Genomic DNA, 26210 nt, shown 5'->3' with positions numbered 1-26210 from the left:
TAGTTAGGAATTTTTCCCAAATTGTGATGAAATTCCCAACTGAAAGAACTAGAATCGAAAAAACCAACTTTGTCTACCAACATACGGCCGAATAATGAATTTTTTTATTACATTTGTTTTAAAAAATCATAAGAATAATCAACAAATTATGAATGTTTCTACCATTATCATAAAGTTTCTAATTTCAAAAAATGAAATCGAAAAAAAAAGAAGTTTTCTCTCAAAAAATGCCTGATTATGGAATTTATTTATTAAATTTGTTTTTAATATTATAATAGTAATCTAAAGAAAAAAAATTTCTTCATCCTTATATTGTTTTCATTGAAATTTTTTGCAATGTAACTTAAAAAATTTAAAATTATGGAAAGTTTTTAAAAGACATTCTTTCAACAAATAATTTGTTTATAAAAAAGTTTTTTGTTGATTATTTAATATTGGAATACCTTTAACTAATGTTACTCTAGGCGAACTTAATTATTTTCATGTTATTGATGAGCACTAGGTACGTCAAATCGAAAAACATCCTGCTTTTCGTCATATTTGTTTATTATAAACAAATTGACAGCCTATATTAAAAATCACCCTCCACAAATCTCTTGTAAATTTAAACATAATGTCTTTGTAAGTTGCAAATTTAACTATTTGGATGAAACTAAACTTTTTTGCTTCAAATTTGAAATTCATCGCAACCAAAAAGTTGCATTTTTTACAAAAAGATTAAATTTCTACCAAAAGATAGGAATTTTTAAAATAAAAATATAGAATTTTCAACAAGACTCGAAATTTCAACTAAAAAGGTTTTGCAGTCAATAAAAAAAATTTCTTCCAAGATATTTAATTTGCAAGCCAGTAAAACAAGTATAGTACAAAACACTTGAACTTTCAGCCAGTAAATATTTATTAGGTTTTAACACAAAAGTTAATTTACAAACAAAAAGTTCTTTCCTTAACTAACTAGTTAAATTTTAAGTTTAAAAAATTATTTATTAATTAAAAAAGATACATTTTCTACCAAAAATTAATAAAATTAATTTTTATTTAAAAAGTTGCATTGTTAACAAAAAAAAAATTGATTTGCCAGCAACAGAGACGAATTTTTAACCAACTTAATTTTCAACCAAGCAGTCAAATTTCTAACCTTATTGTTAAATTTCGAGTGTAAAAAATTAATTTCGTAACTGAAAAGGCGAATTTTCAACAACAAAAAAGTAGCAGTTGATATTGCAACCAAAAATATTTTTATTTTAAATCAAAAACAGTTCAATCTCACCATTAAAGACGAATTTTCATCAAAATATTTTAATCCTCAACAAATTTATTTTCAAACAACCGTTTGTACTATTAACGAAAAAATTTATTTCCACCAAGGAAGGGAAATTTAAAAAAAAAAACATGAAATTTCTACTAAAACTAACAAATTTTCAATAAAAAATTAAACAGTTATATTTTTATTTCAAAAAATTTAATTTCTACCAAAGAAATGAATTTTCAGATAAAAATGACGAATTTTCAATAAAAGTTCAAGTTTTAAGCAAGAAAGATTTTTCAGTCAATAAAGAAAAAGCGGGTTCCAAATTATTGAATTTTCAAAACGAAAGAACAATCATTTCTTACAAAACCGTTAAATTATTGCATAGTTGAAAGCTTTAGTTAAACAAAATTAATTTTGAAACTAAAAAGATCAATCTTCAAAAAAAGATTAACTAAAAAAAAAACTTATTTTACCAAAAAGTCCTATTGTTAAACGAAAAAGTTTATTTTCATGAATTCTTTAATTTAAGAATTCTCTACTTAAAACAATAAATTATTTAACAAGACAACAAAAATTAATTTTTAACCATATAGTTGCATTTAGAATAGAAAAAGATGAAAAAAAAAGAAATTAATTTACAAAGCAAAACCAAAAATAGGTAAAAAAAAGAGTTTTTTTAATCCATCAAAGTTTTTTAGTGTAAGAAAAAAATCGAAAACTCAAATTATGAGGTAAACGGCTAAAATATGGGAAGAATTCTCAGTGGCATATTGTAAATTTTAAAATCTTACAAAATTTCTTCAAATTATTTTTCAATATAACTTTTTTTTTAAAATTTATTAATAAATTGCTACGCAAAAATCGAGAATTTCAATACTTCGCTAAAGAACGCGAGTTTTGTAAAAATGTCTAAAAGAACACCTGTACTTTTTGAAAATAGTTAAAAACATAGCTTTACTTGTTTAAAAAAAATAGGATTCGGAGTTTTTGTTTTATTCATAAAAATTCATCAAAAATCAATAAATTCTTTTTTTGTTATAAGAACTAGCTGAAAATTCCTCTATAGGAACTTCGAAGGTTCTTGTACATGCTCCTGCACAAGAACCTATACAAGCACCTGTACAAATAATGTTGACAGTTCTTGTGCAGGAATTTAAAAAAGGAACCTGTAAATGATCTTGCAAAGGAACCTGCACCGACAAAGGAATCTCTGAATCATTCTGTACAGGTTCCTGTGCGAAGAAAATTAAGGTACACAATTCTGTACGGAAACGTGTATAGGATCCTGTACAGAAACATGTATAGTTTTCTTTCGTTTATTCCCTTTAAGATTTACTAGTCAACCCTCGCAGATTAGTGCTAATGCAAGTTTATGTATAGGATCCTGAACAAGTTCATGCACATGAACCCGCATGTAAAAACACTCTACAAAAGAACCTGTACAGGCTCATGTAAAGGTTAGTTTGCGTACAGGTTCCTTTGCAAGATTATGTAAAGTTTCCTTAGCCAAATTCCTACACAGAAGCCGCCTAGATTACCTGTACAGGTTTTTTAAAAGTTCCTATACAGGGACATCTGCAGGATCCCCCAAGGTTCATGTGCAGAAATTTTTAGCGGTGCAACGCTATACTTAATTACATAAAACATTTAGAATATAAAGATGCGTAGAAGGACAAGGATCTAAAAGAGATCTTTTTCCTGAAGATTCATTTTAGATTTCCGAGTGTAAAGAAGAAATATCCGAGCGCGAAGTGCACCATGGTAATGTGCCAGGTGAGCGGTCAGTTTTCATCAAATATTTGTCCAACGCTAAAACCGATCATGAAAAGGGCTTATTTCATGGTATTGATATTATGTTTCGGAAACTAAGAGGAGAGCAGATGGCCATAATTCATTCTGGCGACCCTAACCGCTTTCCTTTTACCCTCGCGCAATCAGCTTCACCCCACATCCAGGGGTATGTTGCAAAACTTAACTCTTACAGAGTCATAGTTTGATCTGATGGCATTTGGGGTCAAATAATATCTGTTTTATGCAACAAGAAATATAGCTTTGGCAATGTACCCTAGACATACTGTTTAATGCATTTGAGGCAATCGATTTATGATACAATTAACTTCTATCTAACACTTTTTTTAAAATATACAGTAGCAATAAATAAGAGGAGAAAATGTAAGGAATGAACTGAATAATAAACTTTCTACGGTTGCTTCAATACTCTTCTAGAGAGTAAATTGTAAGAATAAAATTATTACTTGTGACGTTACGAGATCGCTATCCTCACGATGCAATCCTATTATATAAGTGGATTATGCATATTATATTCAGTGCACAACAATCTCTTTTTATTGTATAATTTTCAAGTAGTGGTTTAAATTTTAAAATACAGTGATGAATCAGATATTAGTGTTCCAAACTGATTTGGTGACTGCTAGAATATTAGTCAGCAAAACTTTAGTTATTTGCATCATGGTGTAGGATTCTAATATTATTCCAATCGATGTAAGAAGAATCACTATTAGGGAACTTTAGTAAATGTTTGTTCTATTTTTATATTTATGTTTTTGTTGTTTTTGGAACAAAATATTTACATATAAATGGCTTAGCGAGAAAGAAGCTTATCTTGTATTAAATGCATACTGGCATATCGCCTAACAAAACTTAGAAAGGCAGCAGCGAGCTGGCCTTCTTGAATGTCACTAGCTCCCTATCCGTTAGGTATATCAGTTTCAGTTAAAAATTTCTGGTCTCTGCATTTTGCATGCTCGCTATTCCTGTTTCAGAATCTTGAAATCAAAACGAAAAAATCATAGAATTATCATAAAGGGCTTTTATAACAGGATCTCAAGGTCGTTTCTGCTAAATCGTGTGCCAAACTGATTTGGCCTTTTTTCGAACTCATTTTATACGTTCTAGCTGTATTTTTTGTGGATTTCTCTCCAAGTTAATTCTATTCCATCCAATCTGCATGAAAATACAAAATTGGGTTTAACTTACAGAAACATGCTGACTCCTAATAAGCCTACCAGTTGAAACCAGTGTAAGACTATTAAAAGTACAGTAGAACCTCGCTTATCCGAGCCCGCTTTCTTCAAGTTCGCGATTATCCGAGGTTGAAACAAAAATATTTGACCCGTCTTATCCAAGCTTCAGCGTAAGAGTAGTCAGTATTATCTGAGCCTTATGCATTATTTATACATATGAACTTGTGTTAACCAACCAGAGCAGATCTTCCTAAACCTCTTCTCTGATTGGTTAATAATCGAAATACTCTCTACGTTTAAAATTCCACCTTATTCGACTTTCCCGATTATCCAAATTGAGGCCGGTCCATGATAGCTCGGGTAAGCGAGATTCTACTATAAATAAAAACGGGCTATTATTTTTTAATTAAAACCGAGCTAAAAGTTCTTACTGATTACAAATATTGAATAACATTATTGACTTGTTATATTAGAATCCAATTTTAAGTATTTCCTGTTTATATGATAATAATAACAGATAATCTCAGCATAGAAGTACAAATTGATTAATGCAAATATCCCTCACTTTCTGTTACAGGAGACATTGACGACTGCTTGGTAGCACCAGTTACTCAGGGCCAGTTTACACCTCTGCCAGAAGCTCTCTGCTGGGCAATATTAGAGCTGACTTCCCAGAGACAGGCGGCCACTCTCGATACCCTGAGGTCAGCATTGAAAAATGCATTTCCTGCGATGCAAAGGCCGGGTCGAGAACTCGTCTACGATGCCCTGGCGAAGCTGATGCAGGAGAGGAAGATTTATCATACGTCTCAAGGTTACTTTGTTGTAACGCCTGAAACCAAAAGGCTCAGGCGTGACTCCGGAAGTTCTAGAAGAAACTCGAGGGAGGTGGCAAGCTCTCGTGGACAAGGAGGAATGCTGATGAGCAACGACGAGGCGATGGCTTTGGTCCATGGTGAGATGCTCACTCTCAGGGATGGAGATGTCACACACCAAGCAGTGCAAACAAATCTTGCCGATGTCATTTGTGGAGGTGATTAATTGAAATTTTATATTTTAAAAAATTTTTGTCCTCCTGGTGTGAAAAGCATATTTTAACAGGAGATTTTATTCTGAAATAGGACGAGTCTATTTCTATCAGTCTATTTCTATCTCTCTTTCTAGATTAGTCTATCTATATCAGTCGATCTCTACCAGTCTTTCTATAGCAGTCTAGTTGCATCAGTCTATCCATAGCTCTACTATCAGTCTATCTATGTCAGTCTAGCTCTACCAGTCTCTATCCCTATTAGTCTATTTTCATTTTTATCAGTCAAGGGGTCTACTCGACCGTTAATTTCAAATTTCTGTAAATTTTCCGTATTTTTTGTGGTCATTTTTTTATTTCGCCCTTCCAATTTAATATAGCCTAATAAATGTAAATCATTTCAAACGATTTTGAAAGATTTTAAGAGATAAAATTTGTTTAAAGATTTTCTATATTTCTAATTTAAAACAAGGAATTTTGCAAATATAATAAAAATTTGTTTAAGTCTTGCTCTATCTAAATTCTTTACCAAAATTATCGGCTCTAAAATCTAAATTACAATTCTTTATAAAAATTCCCTTTTCCAAGTTAAAAATTATAATTATGTACGGAAATTCCCTATTGTAAAGTGAAAATTATTATTTTTTGCGAAAATTTCCTGTTCCAGCTCATAATTAATTTAATTTTTGAAAATTATCTAGTCCAAGTCAGAATTATTATTTTCATCAGAGAGGTTTCTAATTGAGATGTGTTCTGACTTGAAACAGGGATTTTTATTAGAATTTCCTTCTTATTAATCAGAGTTAAAGTTCTTTTTCAAAATTCTTGAAATGTGCGAAAAATTCCCTGTTACACGTAAAATTATAAATTAAAACAAAACTACTGGGCGTAAAATTTTATAATTATATAAATTTTTATAATTCCTTACGAAAATTTCCAGTTCCACCTAAAAATGATATTTTTTTTAGAAAATTTAAAATAAAAATCATTATTCTTTGCGGGAATTCCCAGACCAAATTGTCAAAATTATATTCATTTACAAAAAATTCCCTGACCTACTTCGAATTATATTTTTTCACTGAAATTCCATATCGCTACTTACGATGGTAATTTTTTGGAAAATTCCTTAATCCAACTCAGAATTTCAGTGACGAAGAGATAAAAACCACTTTTAATTTGCATATTAATACATCCAAGAGAAAACTCCCATGCACTGAATCAAATTCTTATTTATTTCCCCGTATTTTCTTCAACTTAGGTATGTAACATGTATCTTTATCAATCTATCTTTATCAGTAGATCTCTGCTTCTATGAGTCTACTTCAATCAGTCTATCTCTATAATTTTATCAGTCTATTTCTATCTTTATCAGTCTATCTGGTTTTCTTCTATTTTTATCAGTCTAAATTTAAAAGGAACATTACGATGCAAAATGATTCAAATTAGTCAATCTCTATCAATCTATTTATATCTTTATCAGTCTATCTGCTTATTTCTATAAGTATACCTCTATCTTTATCAGTGTAAATGTAAAAGAAATATTATTTAGAGATTTCTGCTTTGAAAAGGGGAATTTTGCAAATATAATAAAAATGTCTTTAGGTCTAGCTCCATTTAAAAAATTCTTTATTTCAAGTCTATGCCTGTTCCAAAGTAAAAATGATTATACTGTAAGGAAATTCCCTCTTCGAGAGTGAAAATGATCATTTTTTACGAAAATTCCATGTTCCAAGTTAAATTGTTAATTGTTAATTGTTAATTCCTGTTCCTGTTCCATCATTAAATTGAGTTTCGAAAATTATCTATTGCAAGTCAGGATAATTTTTATTCACAACTCGTTTCACTTTAATTCAGAAATATATTGACTCCCTTTTTTGAATAGTTGAAGATGAAGGTTTTTTTTAATTGAGATCAATTCTGATTTAGAATAAGGATTTTTATTTTTATTCCCTTCTTACAAATCAGAATTAAAATTCTTTTCAAACATTATATTCTTTTAGAAAATTTAAAAATCAAAATTATGATCCTTCACGGGAATTCCCAGACCTAATTGTGAAAATTTTATTTATTCTCTAAAACTCCTTGTTCCAAACTCAAAATTATCATTATTTACTGAAATGCTCTTTACTAAAATAAAAATAATACATTTTTACTAAAACTCCCTGATCTGCTACAAATTCTTTTTTTTTTTTACTGAAATTTCCTGTCGCAACTTATAATTACATTTTTTTAGAAAATTACCTGTTCAAAGTGAAAATAGTTGTAATTTTTAAAGTTAATTTTCTTACGTTTCTTTTATTCATCCCCTATCCTAACCCAGAATTATAAATTTTCTATAAAAGTCCCTGACGCAAAATCGGAACCAATCAGAATGGTAATTTTTTGGAGAATTCTCTGTAGCAATTTGGAATTACATTGACAAATAAAAAAATCAATTCGAATTTACATATTAACACATCCGCAAGAAAAATCGAGGAAACTAAATCATAATTTTTAGCCGTTTCCTTCCATCTAAACAATTCTCTATTCCAATTTAAATAATAATGCTTCACGAAAATTCTCGATCCTGAAGTCTAAATTTCACTTGCAATCCAAGAGGAAAATTCCGGGCACTGAATAAAATTCTTAGTCATTTCCCCGCCTTTTGGTGATTAAAAAAATTCCAGGTAATTTCACGATTTTCCGCTCAAGTATATACAATTTATCTTTATCAATCTATCTTTATCAGTATATAGCTGCATCTATCAGTCAATCTCTATCATTCTACCTCAATCAGTCTATCTCTATCATTTCTTCAGTCTATCTTAATCTGTTTATTTTCTGTCTTTATCAGTCTATCTGTGTCTCTATAAGTCTACCTCTATCTTCATCAGCATACGTTTAAAAGGAACATGAAAATTCAAAATGATTCAAATTCGGACTCTGGATTTTTGAGTCTGAGACCAATTCCTTCGTTTCCATGAACCGTCTCAAGCTGATTTCAATTCTGCCCAAGTAATGGGCAGAGTGAAAGGTTCTTGAGCTTCAAATTTATTGTCGTAGAGGATTTAACAAGCGAGAGAATTCGATCTTTACCTTCGCCTTGAATTACTATTCTCGTCCAGGTCGTTCGCGCTGCGGTGAAAAGTTTTTTTTTCTTCGGCAGACGAGACGAGTACGTTTATGTTGTCGTCCTTGACAGCCAAGCAGGTTGCCACCAAACAATTATAATGCTGCATAGCTTCGTGCTTTCAAGTCGGCAATCTTTTCAATATTGATTTTAGATCCATGATTTATCTTCAGTCGTATTATTACTTTATTATTATTATTATTATTCATCATTATTGTTAATGCAACTTCCAATTAAAGGCATTTCCCAGCAACAAAGAAATGATTGGAAAATTTGAATTGGCCTGAAGCCATATTGAATCCACAAACTTAATTCTGTATTTATTAAGCACCTATTATACGGAAATGCCTTTAAAAGATAATAAACATCATTTAGATTCCGAAGACGCTCTTCGAATCTTTTCTCTTAAAAGAAACTGATTTACTAAAGCAATCGTTTCTTTTTTTCAATTCACCGGGAAACCCCTTCTAAAAAGCGTTTTAGAAAACCCAAACCGACACTTTCTTAATAAATGAAGTAGAATATTTCTGGTAGACATACTCTAGTAAAATTCACTTTCTTCATTTATAGTTTTTCTATCTTTTCTTCTCATGCTGTTTCATGAAGTGATAGCCACACGAGAGATTTGCTCACGCGAATACGTCATGTAGTATCTGTTTGCGGCGTAACGACTAACGGCTGTTTCTGGAAAGCGATTTGTGCAAGGATATATTAGATATTGGAAGTCAGTCAGCTATTGTGAGTCACGTTGGAAGTCAGGAATAAATAGACTACCGTGCACTACCTTCCACCGCATTTTCCCGTATCTCTTTTTATTTATCTTCCTGAATCTATAATGCATCGACCTCCCGCAGACAAAGGATATTCAATAAAGTAAAGCCAACGACTTTTGGTTGCCTCAACATCTGAACATTGTGATTTTCTTTTTATTTAACTTTCCTTCACATAAATATAACTTGGTCCTACTTTTTGACTCCTAAACAAACAAACCGTTCTTTTTGTTGCATTCTTCTCAAATAACGCTGAGAGGTTTTCGAAGACTAGGGTGAAAATTTTCATACCGCCAGATTCCTTTTTTCATAGTTGACTTCTTTCGTTGCGAGCTTCCCCCCAGTTTTCGAGACAACTTTTTATCGAGGAATCTTGTGGCTTTTTTGCAGCAATACAATTTAGAAGAATCTCTATCAGTATTTTGAAGCGATTTCCTGTTTAGATTTTCAGTTTTTATTTTGGTGGCAGTAATTGATGGTGGAACTGACGAAAGAATGCAAATATTATCTCCAATCTTTCAGAAGCTGCAAATTGACTAAGTTTTTTTGACGTCTCGTAGATTCTGAGCCTCCTTAGATTTACTACGATGATAGTAACTTCGTGAACGGGTTGACATGCAGGGAAGTATTAGAATTCGGAACGAATCAAAAAAGAGAAATTAAATTATAAATTACATTGGAACGAATAATAGAGTGTCGTATCACTTTTAAACTAGAGCCTGGGTCATGTCTAACTCGGAAAATTTGCACTTTAAAAGTACCTAATTCTGAAATTATGACTGCTTATCTTTTTAGGTAACCCGAACGACAAGATCCTCTTCGCCAGGTGCCGATCTGTTCCTGCCCGTCTTGAAAGGCGGCATTCGCTTCGTCTCTGGGGATCAGCGAGGCGTTTACATCGAAGCGGAAGTTCTCGATCTCTTCCACGAAGGCCAGAAAGAAGTGACACCTCCTCAAGTGCAGAATATGCCAGCACTGACAGCACGCCACATAGTCCAACCAGTGAGTTCAATTGCGGGGAAGGGTAGATTTGGTTATGGGTGATTGGTTACGAAGATTGCAATAAGTTTCCAAAAAAAATATCTCTTTGGAAAATTTACTTCAATTTTTTCATAATTATACTCTCTTTATAGTACCTTACTCTCTCTACACTTCGCTATTCTTTATCATTCTTTCCAATCACGCAATTTTCCGTGAGTTTTCTAGGGATGCAATGATAAGATAATGCATCTGGTTACCTTCAGCTAAACAAAAACTCTTCCTCGATCCTTGCATGAACCGTAATTCTGATGATTCAAATAAAATTTCTTCTCAAGACTTTTCCAATATTTTTGCAGAGAAAATAGGTCTGCTCTCGAGACTTTTTCGACGCAGTACAAGAAGAAAGGGCACTCCTCTGATGGGCACCTTCAGTGCCCAATATCCCCCAACTGAATGGTTCAACCCAAGAGTCGTTCATCTCCACAGTGTCGCAACTCAAACTAGAGCAGCCAGTCCTTCGGTAATTTGGCTTTTCTATCGTTGAATATTAAATTAGACATTACAGTTGTATGTTTTCAATCCGAAAACCTCTAATAACAAATGCCGCTTGGCTTCTCGCACAATTAACCTACTGCAAAGTAGAATCTAGCCTGAGATATTTGGATTAATTTTGCTTTCTTAGATGATGAAGGGACTTGATCAGTCACAGGCCAGTTTCCAAGCGTGGGATGATTCCAGTTCTGTTCGATCAGCAACTCTTCCGCGAAGGCATCGTCGGCAGAGTGGAGACTCTTCAAGTCTCCTGGCCAACTCGACACCCAGAAGTTCGCGGCGCCACAGATCACCTTGTTCTACCTTACCCAGGTCCAAATGTTCCAGTCTGAGTAGATGCACTTCCAGGGCCTCGGTACTTCCCACCAGTAACAATCAACAAGAACCTTATCAGAATCGAAATCCAGTCCAGAATGGTAAAAACTCGACCAATTCATCCCCTAGTAGGAGTGGTGGGAGCTCTGGATCCGTTAGGGCTACTGGAAGTCCTGGGAAGACTGGAACTTTAGGAAGATCGACGACTAGGCACTCGTCAAGGAGACCGAGTCATGACCTCACCGCTAGTAGTTCAAAATCTACCCACGGCTCCCCACAGCACAAAGTAAGTGTGAATCTTCCTTTATTTCATTTACAGGCCTCACAGAACGGCCCTTATATTCCTTATTGTACTCTATATCCAGTTAAGGTCCCTAAAGTACCCTATTTTCAAGATCTGGTACCTATGGGTCCCCTATTTGAGTCAGGCAATTTGTCAAAAAAAAAAAAAAATCAGAGAATTTCTGTGAGAAGAACACTGTTAAAATTTTCTGTTGGAAACTTCCGCTAAAAGTATTGTAAGTTTATTTCCGAAACGTAAGGTAGCGCTACAATACAAAATGTTTCAGTTTCCAAATGCTGGTACTGGTATGGTACCTCATATTTATTGGAATTTTATAATACAAGACCAGTAACCAGTAACACTTCTGTATCATACTTCCGGGTGGATATCTTAACACATGTTGAAGTGAAAAATTAAAATACATGTGAATCATTTCTCAAAACACATGTTCCTAGCGAAAAAAATGCTGTAAGAGTCAAAACCTTTGTTAATACATAGTATATAACGCGAATATTTATGGACTTGAAGAAATTCCTGAAATTTAAGGAATTCGTGGAATTCACGGAATTTATTGAATTCAAGGAATTCGCAGAATTTATGGAATTTAAGGAATTCGCAGAATTTATATAACGCCCGGCATCCACGGTTTTCATGGAGTCAGCGGAATTTCATCATTTCAGATGAATTATTTATTATTTCACGGAACTCACGGAATTCGAGGAACTCACGAAATTTGAAGAATGCACAGAATTGAGGAAACTTACGGAATTCATGAAACCCGCAGAATTCAAAGAATTTACGGAATTCACATAATTCAAGAAATTCATAAAATTCAAGAAAGGCATGTAATTCATGTAATACAAAGAATGCAATGAGTCTACGTGATTTACCGAATTCAAGAAAATCAGCAAATTTACAGAACTCACGCAACTTAAGGAATTCGAAAAAATTAAAGATAATTCACGCAATTTACGGAATTGACGGAATCCAAAGAATTCACAGAAATTAAGGAATTCGCAGAGTTCAAGGAATTTACGGAATCCAAAGAATTCACGGAACTCAAGGAATTCATGAAATTCCAGAAATTCATGGAATTTACGGAACTTATGGAATTCGAGAAATTCGTGAAATTCAATGAAATCGTGGAATTAAAGGAAATCGTAGAATTCATGAAATTCTAAGAATTCATTAAATTCAATAAGTGAGTGTTTAATTAAATCACTGAATTTGCGGAGTTGATAGAATTCATGGACTTGCACGCATTCCACAAATTTTGTGAATCTCATCAATTCTGTGAATTCCATTGATTTCGTAAATTTCTTCAATGCTATGAATTCCGTGAATTCCCTAAATTAAGCGTATTCCGTGAATTCGGTGAATTCCATAAATTTCCTGAATTCCATAAATTCGATCAATTCCGTGAATCCGCAAATCCAGTGAATTCCTTCAATTCCATAAATTCTTTTAATTTCGTTAGTTCCTTGAATTCCATGAACTTCGAGGGATACTCGACTAGTGTGAATTTCATAAATTCCGAAAATTTCATAGATTTTGTAAATTCCTTCAATTGCATGAATTTCGTGAAATCTGTAAATTTCATGAATTCCGTGAATTCTGCGAATTCTATGATTCCGTGAATTTCATCAATTCCGCCAGTTCTATCGCAAATTCCTTCATTCCCATCAATTCTGTGAATTTTTTAAATTCCATAATTGAGAGACTTCCGTGAATTTGGTAAATTCCATTAATTTCCTGAATTCCATAAATTTGGTAAATTCCATTAATTTCCTGAATTCCATAAATTCTGTGAATTTCATAAATTCCCTGAATTCCATAGATTTTTCAAATTCCTTCAATTCCTTGGATTTCCTGAATTCTTTAAATTCCATGAATTCTGTGTATTCCGTGAATTCTGTGTATTTCGTGAATTCTGTGAATTTCATGAATTCCGTGAATTCTTTTAATTTTATGAATTTCGTAAATTCTATCGCAAATTCCTTCATTTCCATGAATTTTGAGAATTTCTAAATTCCATAGATTCGATGAATTCCATGAATTCCGCAAATGCAGTGAATACCATAGATTTCGTTTAGTCCTTCAATTCCATGAATTCTGTAAATTTCATGAATTCAGTGAATTCTCTAAAGTTCATGAATTCTGTGAATTCTGTAGATTTTATGAATTCCGTAAATTCCGTGAATTTAATGAATTCCGCTAATTCTATTGTAAATTCCTTCATTTCCATGAATTCTGTGAATTCCGTGAATTTGATGAATTTCGTGAATTGTTGGAATTCCTTGAATTTTATGAATTCATTGTGAAAAATTTTCATCTTACAAACGCTCTAATATATATATTGGAATGCTTGACAGTGACTCTTCACGATTTACAACATTTACAATAAATTTATTTGCAATTCCCATTTTGATGATTTTAATTATTGCAATGATTTTCGTTTATTAATTTCATTAATTTGAAGTGATTTTAAAGTGTTTGAAATATTATAGGATCAGAAAATTTCTAGAACTATTTAAAGATATGGAACTATTTTACAGGATGTATGAGGTTTTAAAATATTTAAAAGGATTTCACGGAATTTTATAATATTTTAGTGCATTTTAAAGAATTTAGTAATGATAAGTGAGCTATTTTGTAGGATTTTAAAGACTTTAAGAGATTTGGAATTAACACTGAATTCTTTGAAATTCTCTTGAATTTTATGAATTCACTTCTACTTAAGTCAATGATTTTTTTTTAAATTTTTAAAGGTTTTAATTTAATTGATCTTGAGGATCAATCGATAAAATGATTAAAGGATTTGAAATATTTTAACGCATTTTTTTCTAATTCCTTGGCATTTTCAAAAAAATCTGAATGAAGTTCAAAGGATTAAAAAAAAAAATTGGTTATTTTAAAAGATTACAAAGATATTTTATATTGATTTCAGTAATTTGATGGGATTTGAAATACTTGAGGGCTTTCAAGTAGTTTAAAAAGTGTTAAGGGCTTTCGAAAGATATTAAAGGATTCGAAATATTTGAGGAAATTTTAAAACATTCTCGGAATTTTTTTACAATTTATTTGTAGTCCTCCCTAATTTCTTATTAATTTATCCGAAATCCTTTTAAATTCTTCTAAATTTTTATTCAATTCTTCCCAATTAAATTAATTTTTCAATGTTTTTGCATGGTTTTTGATTCCCTTTATTACTTTTTAAATTCAGGTTGATTTTTTATGAATTTCATCTAATTCTTCTTATTTCTTTAAAGTTTCTCTAAATTCACTGACAATTTATTGTAACTAATTAAATTTTTTTCGATTTTGAAAATTGTTTCGATTCATTTGAATTCTTTCGAATTTATCTTGAATTGCTTTGTAATCATTAGTCACTTCTTGTGTTAGAAATAAGTAGTTTGAAAGATTTGAAATTTTTCTTTGAATTCACCCTGAATTCTTCTAAATTCTTTAGAATTCTCTTCAATCCTTCAAAACTCACTCAATTCTGCTTCTTAGCGAATTTTTAAAAGTTTTTATTTAATTAGGCCTGAAGTCTAAAAACCTCACCTTGAATTCTTAGGCATCTCATCATATTTTTTTAATTCTCTTGAATTTTTCTAGGCTTATTTTAAAGTTACTAAATTCTTCTTTATTCATAATGTGTCCCCTAAGAGTTTTATATGACTTCCATTCCTTACAATCTTTCCGTTTATATCTATAATTTTTTACAATCTTATCCTTTTTATATACACAATTATTTACAACTATTTACATAAAGTCTTATATCTAGTTTCTTATTTCTATTTCCTGCGATAGCGCAATTTAGGACTTATTAGCAAACGAGTGAGCGATCGAACGAAAGCGAGAGTGCAAGCGAGAGAGAGATCATGATAACACAAACGCATCTTAGTCTACTTAACTTTTACCTTACCGTTACTTACAATGTTTACGCTTCTAATCCAAGCGACTTCCGTTTCCTTTTTATTTCACTTTTTTATACCTTCATTTACTTTTGTTCACGTGCAGTCTTTCATTCTCTCTCATTCGCTCCTCTAGCACCCTCCAACTCCTTCATCCATTCTGCTCCTGATCCATCTTCCCCTAGAATTTTAACCACATTTTCTTGCTAGCTTCCTTTATCTTCCATTCCTTTCCTACATCCTTCCCATACATGCTCCCATGTTTCCTCCTCCCATTCACAGATTCTACACTTTCTGTTCTCTTCTTTTTCCCAGTACATCCCTTACCTCGTTTCCCAATCTAAATCTTTCTATTCTGGTCCACCTTCTCTCTTCTCAACCCTCTTCTAAATACTTTGGCACCCCTTCCTTTTGTACCATCTTATACCATTTATTGTATTTTGATTCCTCAATCCCCCCCCCCCATCTTTCTATTAATTTTTTTCCCTCTTCCTTTTTTTCAATTCTTCATAGTTTACTAATCTAGTCCCGTCTTCATAGTTTACTTTTCTAGTCCCGTCTTCTATTTCTCTATCATTAAAGAACTCTCTCCTTTCTTCTTCCCATCTCGTTAATTCGATCGCTCTCCCTCTCCTCTCTTCTACCTGCATCAAACATTTTCTGGCCAACTCGCCTCCCTTTCCCTCCCTCAGCTTCGTCTAAAATTCCCATGCCCTCTTTCCCGCTCTAATACTACTTTATCACTTTGTGTTTCTTCTCTCACCATATATCCTGGCGTCCTCCAGTCTGCCCCTAGTGTCCACCTTGTATACCTTTCTTGTAAACTCTCAATGTCTTTCCTTTCTTTCCATCCCCATATCTCTGCTCCATAGCCTAATACCGGCTATACCAGCGTATCAAATAACCACATTCTCCTTCTTCAATTTTTTTTTAATTTTCTTTTTCCTATTCCCCATATCTGTTTCATTACCCCTGCTGCTTTTTTTATCCTTTCTCTTATATGAGCTGAATGATCTCCATTCGTTTGCAAGATGTATCCCAAATATTTATAATCTTTGACTTCTTCTAACTTTATTTCTTTCCATATCCCTGTTCATTCTTTCTTCCTTCCCCCTCCTTTTATAAACCTCATTATCTTTGTCTTTTCTACATTTACATTCAGCTTTTTCCCATCTAAGTATTTCTTTATCCTGTAATTAATCCCGCCATCCCTTCTTCATCCTCTGCCATCAACACTATGTCGTCTGTGTATGCCAGTGTATATATGTTTTCCTTCCCTATCCTAACTCCTCCATAACCCTTTCTCCCCATTTCTTCTTCCAAGTCTGATATTAATAAATTAAATCAAAGTGGGCTCAAATGACATCCTTGTCTCACACCTCTCACCAACCAGAAACTATCTCCTACTTGCTCTCCCACCTTTACCCTACTTTTTGTCTCTCTACAAATTTCTGATACTCTCTTTAATAATCCCTATCTTATCCCCTTTTTTATCATAACTTTTTCTATTTCTCCTCGGTTTAATGAGTCAAACGCCGCCTTAAAGTCAACAAACATTTCTATCACAGTGTTGGCATCAACGTCACCCCCCTATAATCTTTAACTTCCTCTCCCTTCCCTTTCTTTACTATTGAATACTGAATTCAATTAGGTTTTTTTGTCAAATTGTTTTAAATTTATTTAATTTTTTTCAATTCATCTTCAATTTTCACGAACTTTATTAAATTATTCCCTTTGACCTTAAATTCATGTAAATTCAATTTAGTTTTGAGAAAATAAATAACATTTTTTTTTACATTCTTTCTAATTCATTTGAATTCTTTTCAATTTATCTTGCATTATTTTGTAATCATTAGTCACTTCTTGTGTTAGAGATTAGTAGAGTTTTAAAGCTTTGATATTTTTATTGGGACTCAACCTGAATTCTTCTAAATTATTTGGAATTTTCTTGAATTTGCTTTATTTATTTGAATCCTTTTAAATTCGTTCAATTCTTCTTAATTCAGTGAATTTTTTATTTGATTGATCCTGAAGTCTATTAACCTCACCTTATATTTTTAGGCATTTCATCATATTCTCTCAATTCATTTTTTTTAATCATTTATTTGAATCCGTCTAAATTCTCTTAATTTTACTTAATTTAGTGAATTTAGCGTTGAAATACAAGTTTTCCAAAGGGCATTATTTATAATTCAAAACGTTCCAAATTTTACACTTTTAGATTCAATTTTGAAAATTAGACAATTTTATTGGAAAAGATTTGAAACTTTATCATTTCTAATTTAAAGCTTATAAAATTCACCAATTTTATTGTATTTGAATTATTTAAGTTTATAAGAAATTTTACAAAATAGGAAAAGTTCCAAATATTAAAAAGGAAATATTTTCCAAATAGAATTTTGAAAATTCTATCATTTAAAATTCAAAGGAATTGAAACAGTATTATTTGTAATAAAGAGCGTTCTAAATTGAAAATTTAGAACGCTACGCGCGCAGCTCGCTTCGCTCGCAAGATTGAGCGCGTAGGGCGCACGACGGTATAATCTCGCGCTTCGCGCTCGGATATTTATTCTTTGCATTTGGAATGCTTGAAAAAAACTTTATCAAAAAGATCTCTTTTAGATGGCAGTATTTATATGCGTCTTCATATTCTGAATTGTCTACTTAATTAAGTGTAGTCAAAGATTGAGATTCTCAAAGCTCTATAGGCTTTGACGTACACATTCTCATCGTGACACTCGTGCTGCGCGCTCGATTTCCGACAGACATTTTTAAACAGGTTTTGTTGAATTTTTTTCTCGTAACTTTCGTCGTTTTTCCACACATTTTTTTTTATTTTTTTTTTTCAACGTTATTTTTCACGAATAAAACAAAAGGTACGCGTCCTACCAAGAAGTGATTCTTAACGAAATTGTAGATCTTTTTTGGGATAACAATTTTTGTTAATACGTCTTTTTTCGTATCCTACATAGTTTGTCTGCAAAATAGAATTTTTTATTATTTTTTTGTGCAATCAAAATTTGAATTTTTGATTTTTGAAGAAAATCCAAAATTTTAATTTTCGATTTTTGAAGAAAATCCAAAAATTTGTAATAATAATCTTGTAGGTCTTTTGAAAAGAAATGTTTTTCTTCTCTTGACTTTTTCATATCGTGCGTTTTTTGGCTTAAAATTTTCATTTTCGGTTGATTTCAAAAAATGTTGAAAACGCTAAATCTCTGAGAATTTTCTTTTCATCGAAAAAAGTCCTAAGGATAAATTGTTTGTTCTTTTTAATACTATGAATATCCGTACATAGAATTTTCAAATTCAGAAATAAGTGGTCTAAACAATTTTCAAAATGCGCTCACTTTTTGAATTTTTATCAAAAATGGCTGGTTAACGAACTCGTCCTTTCTTTTAGGACCTCAAAAAAGTGTGCCAAACATGGATTTGATTCGTTCATTTTTTCGAGAGTTATCGTGTTTATGGACGGACGGACAGACAGACGCCATCGTGAAAACCTGATTTTCAGATTCAGGGGGTCTCGAAACGTGGAGATCCGTTGAAAAAGTGTGATGTCTAATTTCCGACAATTCTAATACTTTCTCCATCATAAATGATGAGAATGTCAAAAGTTATTTAACAAAACGTATGCCGATGGGTACCCGGATACCCGTGTGGTAACACAAGGGTTAAGTGGACTATTGGGTACAAAATGAAAATTCGTATTTTTTGCTGGTAAAAAATAAATAATCTTAGTTAAAAATGCAATTTTTTGTTAGAAATTAATCTGTTGTAGTTTAGGATTAAAGTGTTTTGTTGAAAATTTGTCTAAGTTGGTAAAATTTATTTTATTTTGTATTTTTTTATTAAAATCTGTTTTGTTCAAATATCAACTATTATATTTTCCGTTGAAAATAAATCTTTTCAGGTTACAAGTTCAGCTCCTTGGTCGATTCAACATTTTAGTGAAAAAAAATGTGTGTATATTTTGGAAATATTTTTTTTTTAACTGAAATTTTAACTATTTTGTTGAGAATAGAATCGATTGGTTGTAGATAAACTTTTTTGTTAAACATAAATATTCTTGAGTTTTTTTATTTTTATTTAAAATCTGGTTTGTTGAAATATCAACTACAAAATTTTACATTGAAAATGAATCTTTTTAGGTTATAAATTTAACTGTTTGGCTAATGCAGCATCGAAATCAACAATTTTTTTTATATATTAAAAATTTGTTTTTGTAACTTAAAATTTAACTATTTTATAGAAAAAATTATCTTTTTAATTTTAAAAAATGCCACAATCTTGTATAAAAGAAAAAAATTTTCAATATATAAAAAACATTGTTGATTACGATGCTGCATTAACCAAAGAGTGAAATTTGTAACTTAAAAAGATTCACTGTCAATGTAAACTTTTGTAGTGTTGTTTGTCCAAATATTTTATTGTTTATTATTATTGTTTTTTATAAATAAAACTAAAACTGCGTATCCTATCAAAAAGTGAGTAATAATAAGTTTGTAAATCTTTTTTGGGAGCACAATTTTGATTCACGCATCTTTATTCATATGTATCATACATAGTTTGAGCACAACATTATTTTTTTATTGTTCCTAATTTTTTGTGCAATAAAAATTTGAATTTTCGATTGTTCAATTATAATCAAAAAGTTGTTATGAAAATATTGTAGGCCTTTCAAAAAGCAACGTCTTTCTTTTCTCTACTTTTTTCAAACCGTGCGTTGCTTGGTCAAAATTTTTACTCATCGATTGATTTTTTAAGTTTTGTAAATGCCTAGTCCTATTGAAAAATGGTTAAGGGAAAATTTTTAGGATTTTTCAAAATCTAATATTTCTTGTTAACACATTTTCGTATTTTGCGTCATTTGGTTAGAAATATAAATTTCGTAGTGTCAATTTAGGATAATTCTAATACTTTATCAATCATAAATGATGAGAATGAAATAAATTATGATAAATTTTCATCTCTTTTTTAGGCGAACAATTTTTGTCTATCAATTCGTTTTCGTATCTTTCGTCGTTTTCCATAAATTTTTCATTTTTATTTTGCATGTAAATTTTATGATTAAAACCAAATACGCGTCTTATCAAAAAGTAATTCATAACAAATTTTTAGATATGTTTTAGGCGTAGAATTTAAGTTGAATAAATTTTGTTCTCAATTTGAGGGGTTTTTCCACAAATTTTGTATTTATTTGATGTTTTTATTTTCAATGTTATTTTTCACGATTAAAACAAAAAGTACGCCTTTAATGAAGAAGTGATTATTAATTAATTCGTATATTTTTGGGGGGGTTAAATTTTCGTTAGTTCATCTTTTTTCGTATTCTGCATAGTTTGACCACAAAATAGAATTTTTTGATTTTTCATTATTTTTTGGGCAATCAAAATTGGAATTTTGGATTTTCTAAGAAAATCGAAAAATTTGTCATGACAGTCTTATAGGGATTTTAAAAAGCAATGATTTTCTTCTCTTGACATTTTTTCATATCTTGCGTGGTTTGGGTTAAAATTTGGAATTTCGGTTGTTATACAAAATTTTAAAATGCTATAACTCTGAGAATTTTTGTTTAATCGAAAAAAGTGGTTAGGATAAATTCGTTGTCCATTTCAATACTATAAATGTGCGTACATAGAATTTTCAAATTCAGAAAAAAGTGGTCTCAAAAATTTTCAAAATGCGCTCACTTTTTGAATTTTCGTCAAAAATGGCTGGTTATCGAACTTGTCCTTTCTTATAGTACTTTAAAAAAGTGTGCCAAATATGGATTTGATCCGTTTATTTTTTCGAGAGTTATCGTGTTTACGGACAGCCAGACGGCCGGACAGACGGACAGACAGACGCCATCGTAAAAACCTTATTTTCGGATTCATGTGGTCTCGAAACGTGGAGATCCGTTGAAAAACTGTGATGTCAAATTTCCGACAATTCTAATACTTTCTCAATCATAATTGATGAGAATGTAAAAATTTGAGATCACAATTTTTTTTTAATAAAGAATTTTATTAGAAAGGAGCTGACATTGTATAATTATTTATTTGAAGCGTTTAAAATTGAATAATCTTATTTCGAATTAAAAAATCTCGAATCTGAAAACGCAACTCTTTGGTTGAAACTTCAAGAATTTTGTTAAGTCATAATTTTTGTTTAAAAATTCTACTGTTTAAATATAAGATTTGTGTGTTGAAAAAAACTGAAATATTTTCTGGATGAAAATTTAATTTTTTTAAAATTTAAAATCGGTCTGTTCTAAGACAAATGTCTTTTTTTTGTTGATAAAAATCCAACTATTTGGTAGAGAATTCAACTATTTAGTTAAAAATTCATACTTTTTGGTTAAAAAAATTCGTCTTTTTGGATTTAAAAGTCAATTTTGTTTAGAAAATTATTTTTTTGTTACAAAAATTCAATTTTTTTATCTTGAAGACTTAATTGGAATCTTTTTTTTAAGAAAACTCAACTTTTTTCATCAAAAATTCTTTTGTTTTGAGAGAAATTTCATCTTTTTTAATAAAAATGCAACTGTTTGGTAGAGAATTTGACAATTTTGTTAAAAATCCATCCTTTTTGGTTAAAAGTTAGTCTTTTTAGATTAAAAATACAAGCATTCCTCTTTGCTTGATTAAATTTAAGTTGAAAATTCATCTATTTAGTTGAAAGTTTAATTATTTTGTTGAAAATTAATCTTTTTAAATTAAAAAATCATCCACTTGGGTAAAAGTTAAAGCTACATTGTTAAAAAAAAACTTTTTTTAAAAAGACTTACATCTTATTGAAAATTTAACTATTTGGTCGAAACTACCTTTTTTTGTTTGAAAGTTAATTCTTTAACAGAAAATCTAACTTTTCCATTTATTTCAGATGGATATTTTTTAGTTGAAAATTCGCCTTCTTTGGAAAAAAAAATTTTTTAGTTTGTAATTTTAGTTTCGTTATAAGAATGCATGAGTTTCTTTGAAAATCAATGTTTTGTTGTTTTGAATTTGTCGTTTTAGGTGGAATACTTAACTATTATGTTGAAAATTCTAGTATTTTGTTAAAAAGCCATCTTTTATAGTAAAAAAGACATTTTTGTTTGAAATAAATTAATGAACATTAACATTTTTATATGAAATACTTTTTTATTCCGTTTATAAAATATTATATATTAAAAGGATCACAAGATTAAAATCCTGGTATTTTAATATTAATGATTTGCAACGAAAAATTGGTTCAGGAAAAATTATGGAATTTTGAAAATGTTTTCGGTTTTGCATTTTTCCGCAAGAGGCGCTACAAGCGATGCAAACTAACTAAATTCGAATTCACGTGTCCAAGTTTTCCAGGAGTGGGGTCTCCTTATACTACTTCGTGGCCAATTCATCATATTTGTTTAATTCTCTTGAATTTTTCTAAGCTCATTTCAAAGCTACTGAATTCAATTAGGTTTTTGTCAAATTCTTTTTGATTTGGTTAATTTTTTTTTTAATCCACCTTCAATTTTTATGAATTTCATTGATCTTAAATTCATCTGAATTCGACTCAGTTTTGCGGAAATCAAACACATTTTTTTAATTTTCTAAAATTTTTGCAATTCTTTTAAATTCTTTTGAATGTAAATTGAATTGTTCCGAAATCTTTTGAATTTATCCTGAATTTGTTACTATTTGATCGCGAAAGAAGTACGATATGAGTCTGACAAAAAGAATCCCATAGGAGCTGTGAGCTCTACATTTATCGCTTCTTCTCTTCATTATAAATATTTTTTTAGCCGTGACTGATTGGACATTATGTTAAGTTAGTTATTACATTGATTTATGACCTGGTGTAATCAGAATAAAGCTTCTGCAGTGATTCGTTAAGCCTAAAATACTTCTGCCATCAAACTTTTAATTTAGATTTGACAATGAATCGATTTTTAGTATTCGAAATCATTTAACATCATTCTAATGTTATTTTTCCAGGTACTCCAGAAGACACCATCAAGTCACTCAACCCACTCTAGCGGAAAATCAACCTCAAGTGGAAAAATGTCCTCTTCGCCTCTCAAGTCTTCCAGCACTTCTACAAATTCCTCACCGCTCAAGGTCATCCAAGGTGCCCTAACACCTCTCCAAGAAGCGCAAAATTCGATCACTCTGCAGGTCTCCACAAACCTGACGAGTCCGGTGACAACTCCCCAGGAATCAACATCCATCCAAAGTAGTGTAACTCTCGCCTCAAACTCCAGCAGCAAAACAACAATTTCCAGTTCTCCAGGAACCAAAGTCTACGTTCATCAAAATAGTTCACCAATGAGGTCCGTCATTACCTTCGAAAATGGGACTTCTAAAAACAAGGAAAAGGAAGCAACTAAAGAAAAGCAGGAAAAGGAACTACTCGGAGAAAAAGTCTACAAAGCTGATGACAAGTTTTTCAAATCCACAAAGATTGATGATTGGAAGCCCCTAAAGGTAGAAAGGCCTTCATCCCTTTATGCCATGAAAGATCTGAAGATTTCCGCTGAGGACAAAGAAAATAAGCCCAAGAGTGATGAGGATCCTAACAAGATGAAAACGAGATTGAACAACAGTCAACAATTTATTGACGGATCTTCGAATGTTGACAAAAATTCGCTTTTGAATGAAACAACATCAACAACAACTAGTTTGGCGCCCTCCTCGAAAAACACTAATGATGCGATGAACAATTCGAGAAAATTGAGTCTCTCGAAGGATACACTTAGCTACAGAAATTTGCTTCGTCCTGGGTCGAAGAACAACATCTCGAATCCTCCTTCCCCAACCAAATCTTTCCAGGATGGATTTGGTGGGTCTTTTAATAACGTTTTTATTGAAAATCTCGACTCTGTAAAACGTCCGCGAGCTCCTCAAGGGTCTGAACCAAATCTCGAGAAAAGTTTAGATCGTGGAGATTTGTATTCTTATCCTAGTCTGAGCGACATGCAGGTTCAATTTAAGAGTTTGGCTGCCCAGAAAATTTTGAAGGGATGTCCCATCAATAGTGTGGATACACTTGTCGAAGTTAATATGGCTGCTGACAAACCAAATAATTGTGATGTCACTGTTCATACGGATTTTGGACTTGTGTAAATTTTTACAATTTGATGACGGGTTCGTAGTACCGAAATTGTTACTAATTATTGGATTAGAGTTCTGAATTGCTCTAGAATTAAAAATAGGAGAAGTTAGAAATATATTTGGAGATTATGTCCTGAAAAGTAGGAATACTGAGCACTTTCAAACTGGTTTTCATTCATTTAAGACACTTGTATCTTCTAATTTCTCTAAATTTCCCGAATTCCTTGAATATTCTCAATTCCTTGAAATCTCCTAATTCTTTTGAATTCTCTGAATTCCTTCGCTTCTCTTGATTTTCTTGAATTTTCCTATTTCCTTAAAGCAGATAAATTCTTTAAATTCTTTTAACTTCCCTAGAATCTTTAGAAATCCTCTGAATTCCAAGAATTTTATGAATTCTCTTCATTCCATGAATTCTCTCAATTCCAAAAGCTCTCAGAATTACGTGAATTCTTAGGATCCTCTGAATTTCGTGAATTCTCATAATTCCACGAATTATATGAATTTCAAGAATTCTCGGAATTTTCTTCATTTTATGAATTCTCCGAATTGTAGAAATTTTACGAATTTAATTTGTGGAATTCTCTGGATTTCATAAAATATCTAAATTCCATGAATTCTCTGAATTTTTAGAATTCCATGCATGCTTTGAATTCCAAGATTTATCTGAATTTTCTTAATTACGTGAATTCTCCGCATTATAGCAATTTTATCAATTCCGTAAATTCTCTGGTTTCTCTGAATTTCATGAAATTTTTAAATTGCATGAATTTTCTGAATTCCATTAATTCTCTGGATACTCTAAATTTCAGAAATTCTATGAATTCCATAAATACTTTAAATTCCGTAATTTCCATGAATCATCCGAATTCAACGAATTATCCGGATTCAATGAATTATCAGAATTCCCTGAACTCTCGGAATTCCATCAATTCATCAAGTCTCCGAATTCTACAAATTCTATCAATCCTTAGAATTCAATGAAATCTCTGGATTCTTTGAACATTATAAATTGTATGAATCCTATGAATTCCATTAATTTTCTAAACTCGATAACTTATTTGAATTATATGAATTCATTAAATTCCAAGAATTCTCTGAATTTTCTTAATTCCATGAATTCCATCAAGTATCCGAAATCTAGGAATTTGACGAATTTTATGAATTCTCTGGATCCTACGAATTTCAGAAATTCTAATAATTCCGTAAATACTCTGAATTCAGCTATTTCTATCAATTTTATGAATTATCCGAATTCTATCAATTCATGAAGTCTTCGAATTCTGTAAATTATATCAATTCTCAGAATTCTATGAATTACATGAATAATCTGGATTTATCTGGGAATTTACGAATTCTCTGGATTCTATAAACTTCAGGAATTCGCTGAATTGTATTAATTTTTCAACATCATGAATTCCATTTATTCGGAGATTTCTCTTAATTTTTTTAATTCCATGAATTCTCCGAATTCTAAGAATTTTACAATGTCCATGAATTCTATGGATTGTCTGATTCAAATGAATTCTCTTGATCTCAACAATTCTCAGAATTCCATAAATTCGAAGAACTCTCAGAATTTCATGACTTTTCTGGGTTTCCTGAATTTCGTTAATTATCCGAATTCCGTTAATTATCCGAATTCCGTGAATTATCAGAATTCAATAAACTCTCAGAATTCCATCAATATAATCAAGTCTCCGAATTCTATGAATTCTAGGAAGTCTCAGAATTCTATGAATTCCATGAATTTTTAAATTTCTCTGAATTTCATGAATTGTGTGAATTCTCTAAACTCCATTAATTTTCTCGATTCCATGAATTATTCGAATTCTATCAGTTTATCAAATTCCGAAAATTCAAAGAATTTTTTTAATTCCATGAATTACATGAAGTCTCTGAAATCTAGGGATTTTGTGAATTCTATAAATTCTTTGGATTCTCTTAATTTCATG

At 31.2% G+C, this 26210-nt stretch overlaps 1 protein-coding gene across 2 annotated transcripts in view; it reads left to right on the top strand.

The window, feature by feature from the left end:
• LOC117168857 overlaps nt 1-24561 on the top strand; it is a 174570-nt gene extending 150009 nt beyond the window's left edge. The window contains exons 3-7 of one of the 2 annotated variants that reach the window (XM_033354735.1): nt 4814-5269; nt 9938-10144; nt 10480-10643; nt 10806-11276; nt 23140-24561. In XM_033354735.1, the coding sequence (XP_033210626.1) occupies nt 4814-5269; nt 9938-10144; nt 10480-10643; nt 10806-11276; nt 23140-24267 (2426 nt within the window). In that variant the 3' untranslated portion in view covers nt 24268-24561. Of the gene's footprint in view, nt 1-4813; nt 5270-9937; nt 10145-10458; nt 10644-10805; nt 11277-23139 lie in introns of both variants that reach the window. The other variant, XM_033354726.1, reaches the window with a different exon arrangement.
• Nucleotides 24562-26210: the final 1649 nt, after the last annotated feature.

Source organism: Belonocnema kinseyi, chromosome 1, assembly GCF_010883055.1.
Source record: "Belonocnema kinseyi isolate 2016_QV_RU_SX_M_011 chromosome 1, B_treatae_v1, whole genome shotgun sequence".
Taxonomy (NCBI): domain Eukaryota; kingdom Metazoa; phylum Arthropoda; class Insecta; order Hymenoptera; family Cynipidae; genus Belonocnema; species Belonocnema kinseyi.
The sequence above is the reverse complement of the archived record's forward strand: the minus strand, read 5'-3'. Positions and strand labels throughout refer to the sequence as shown.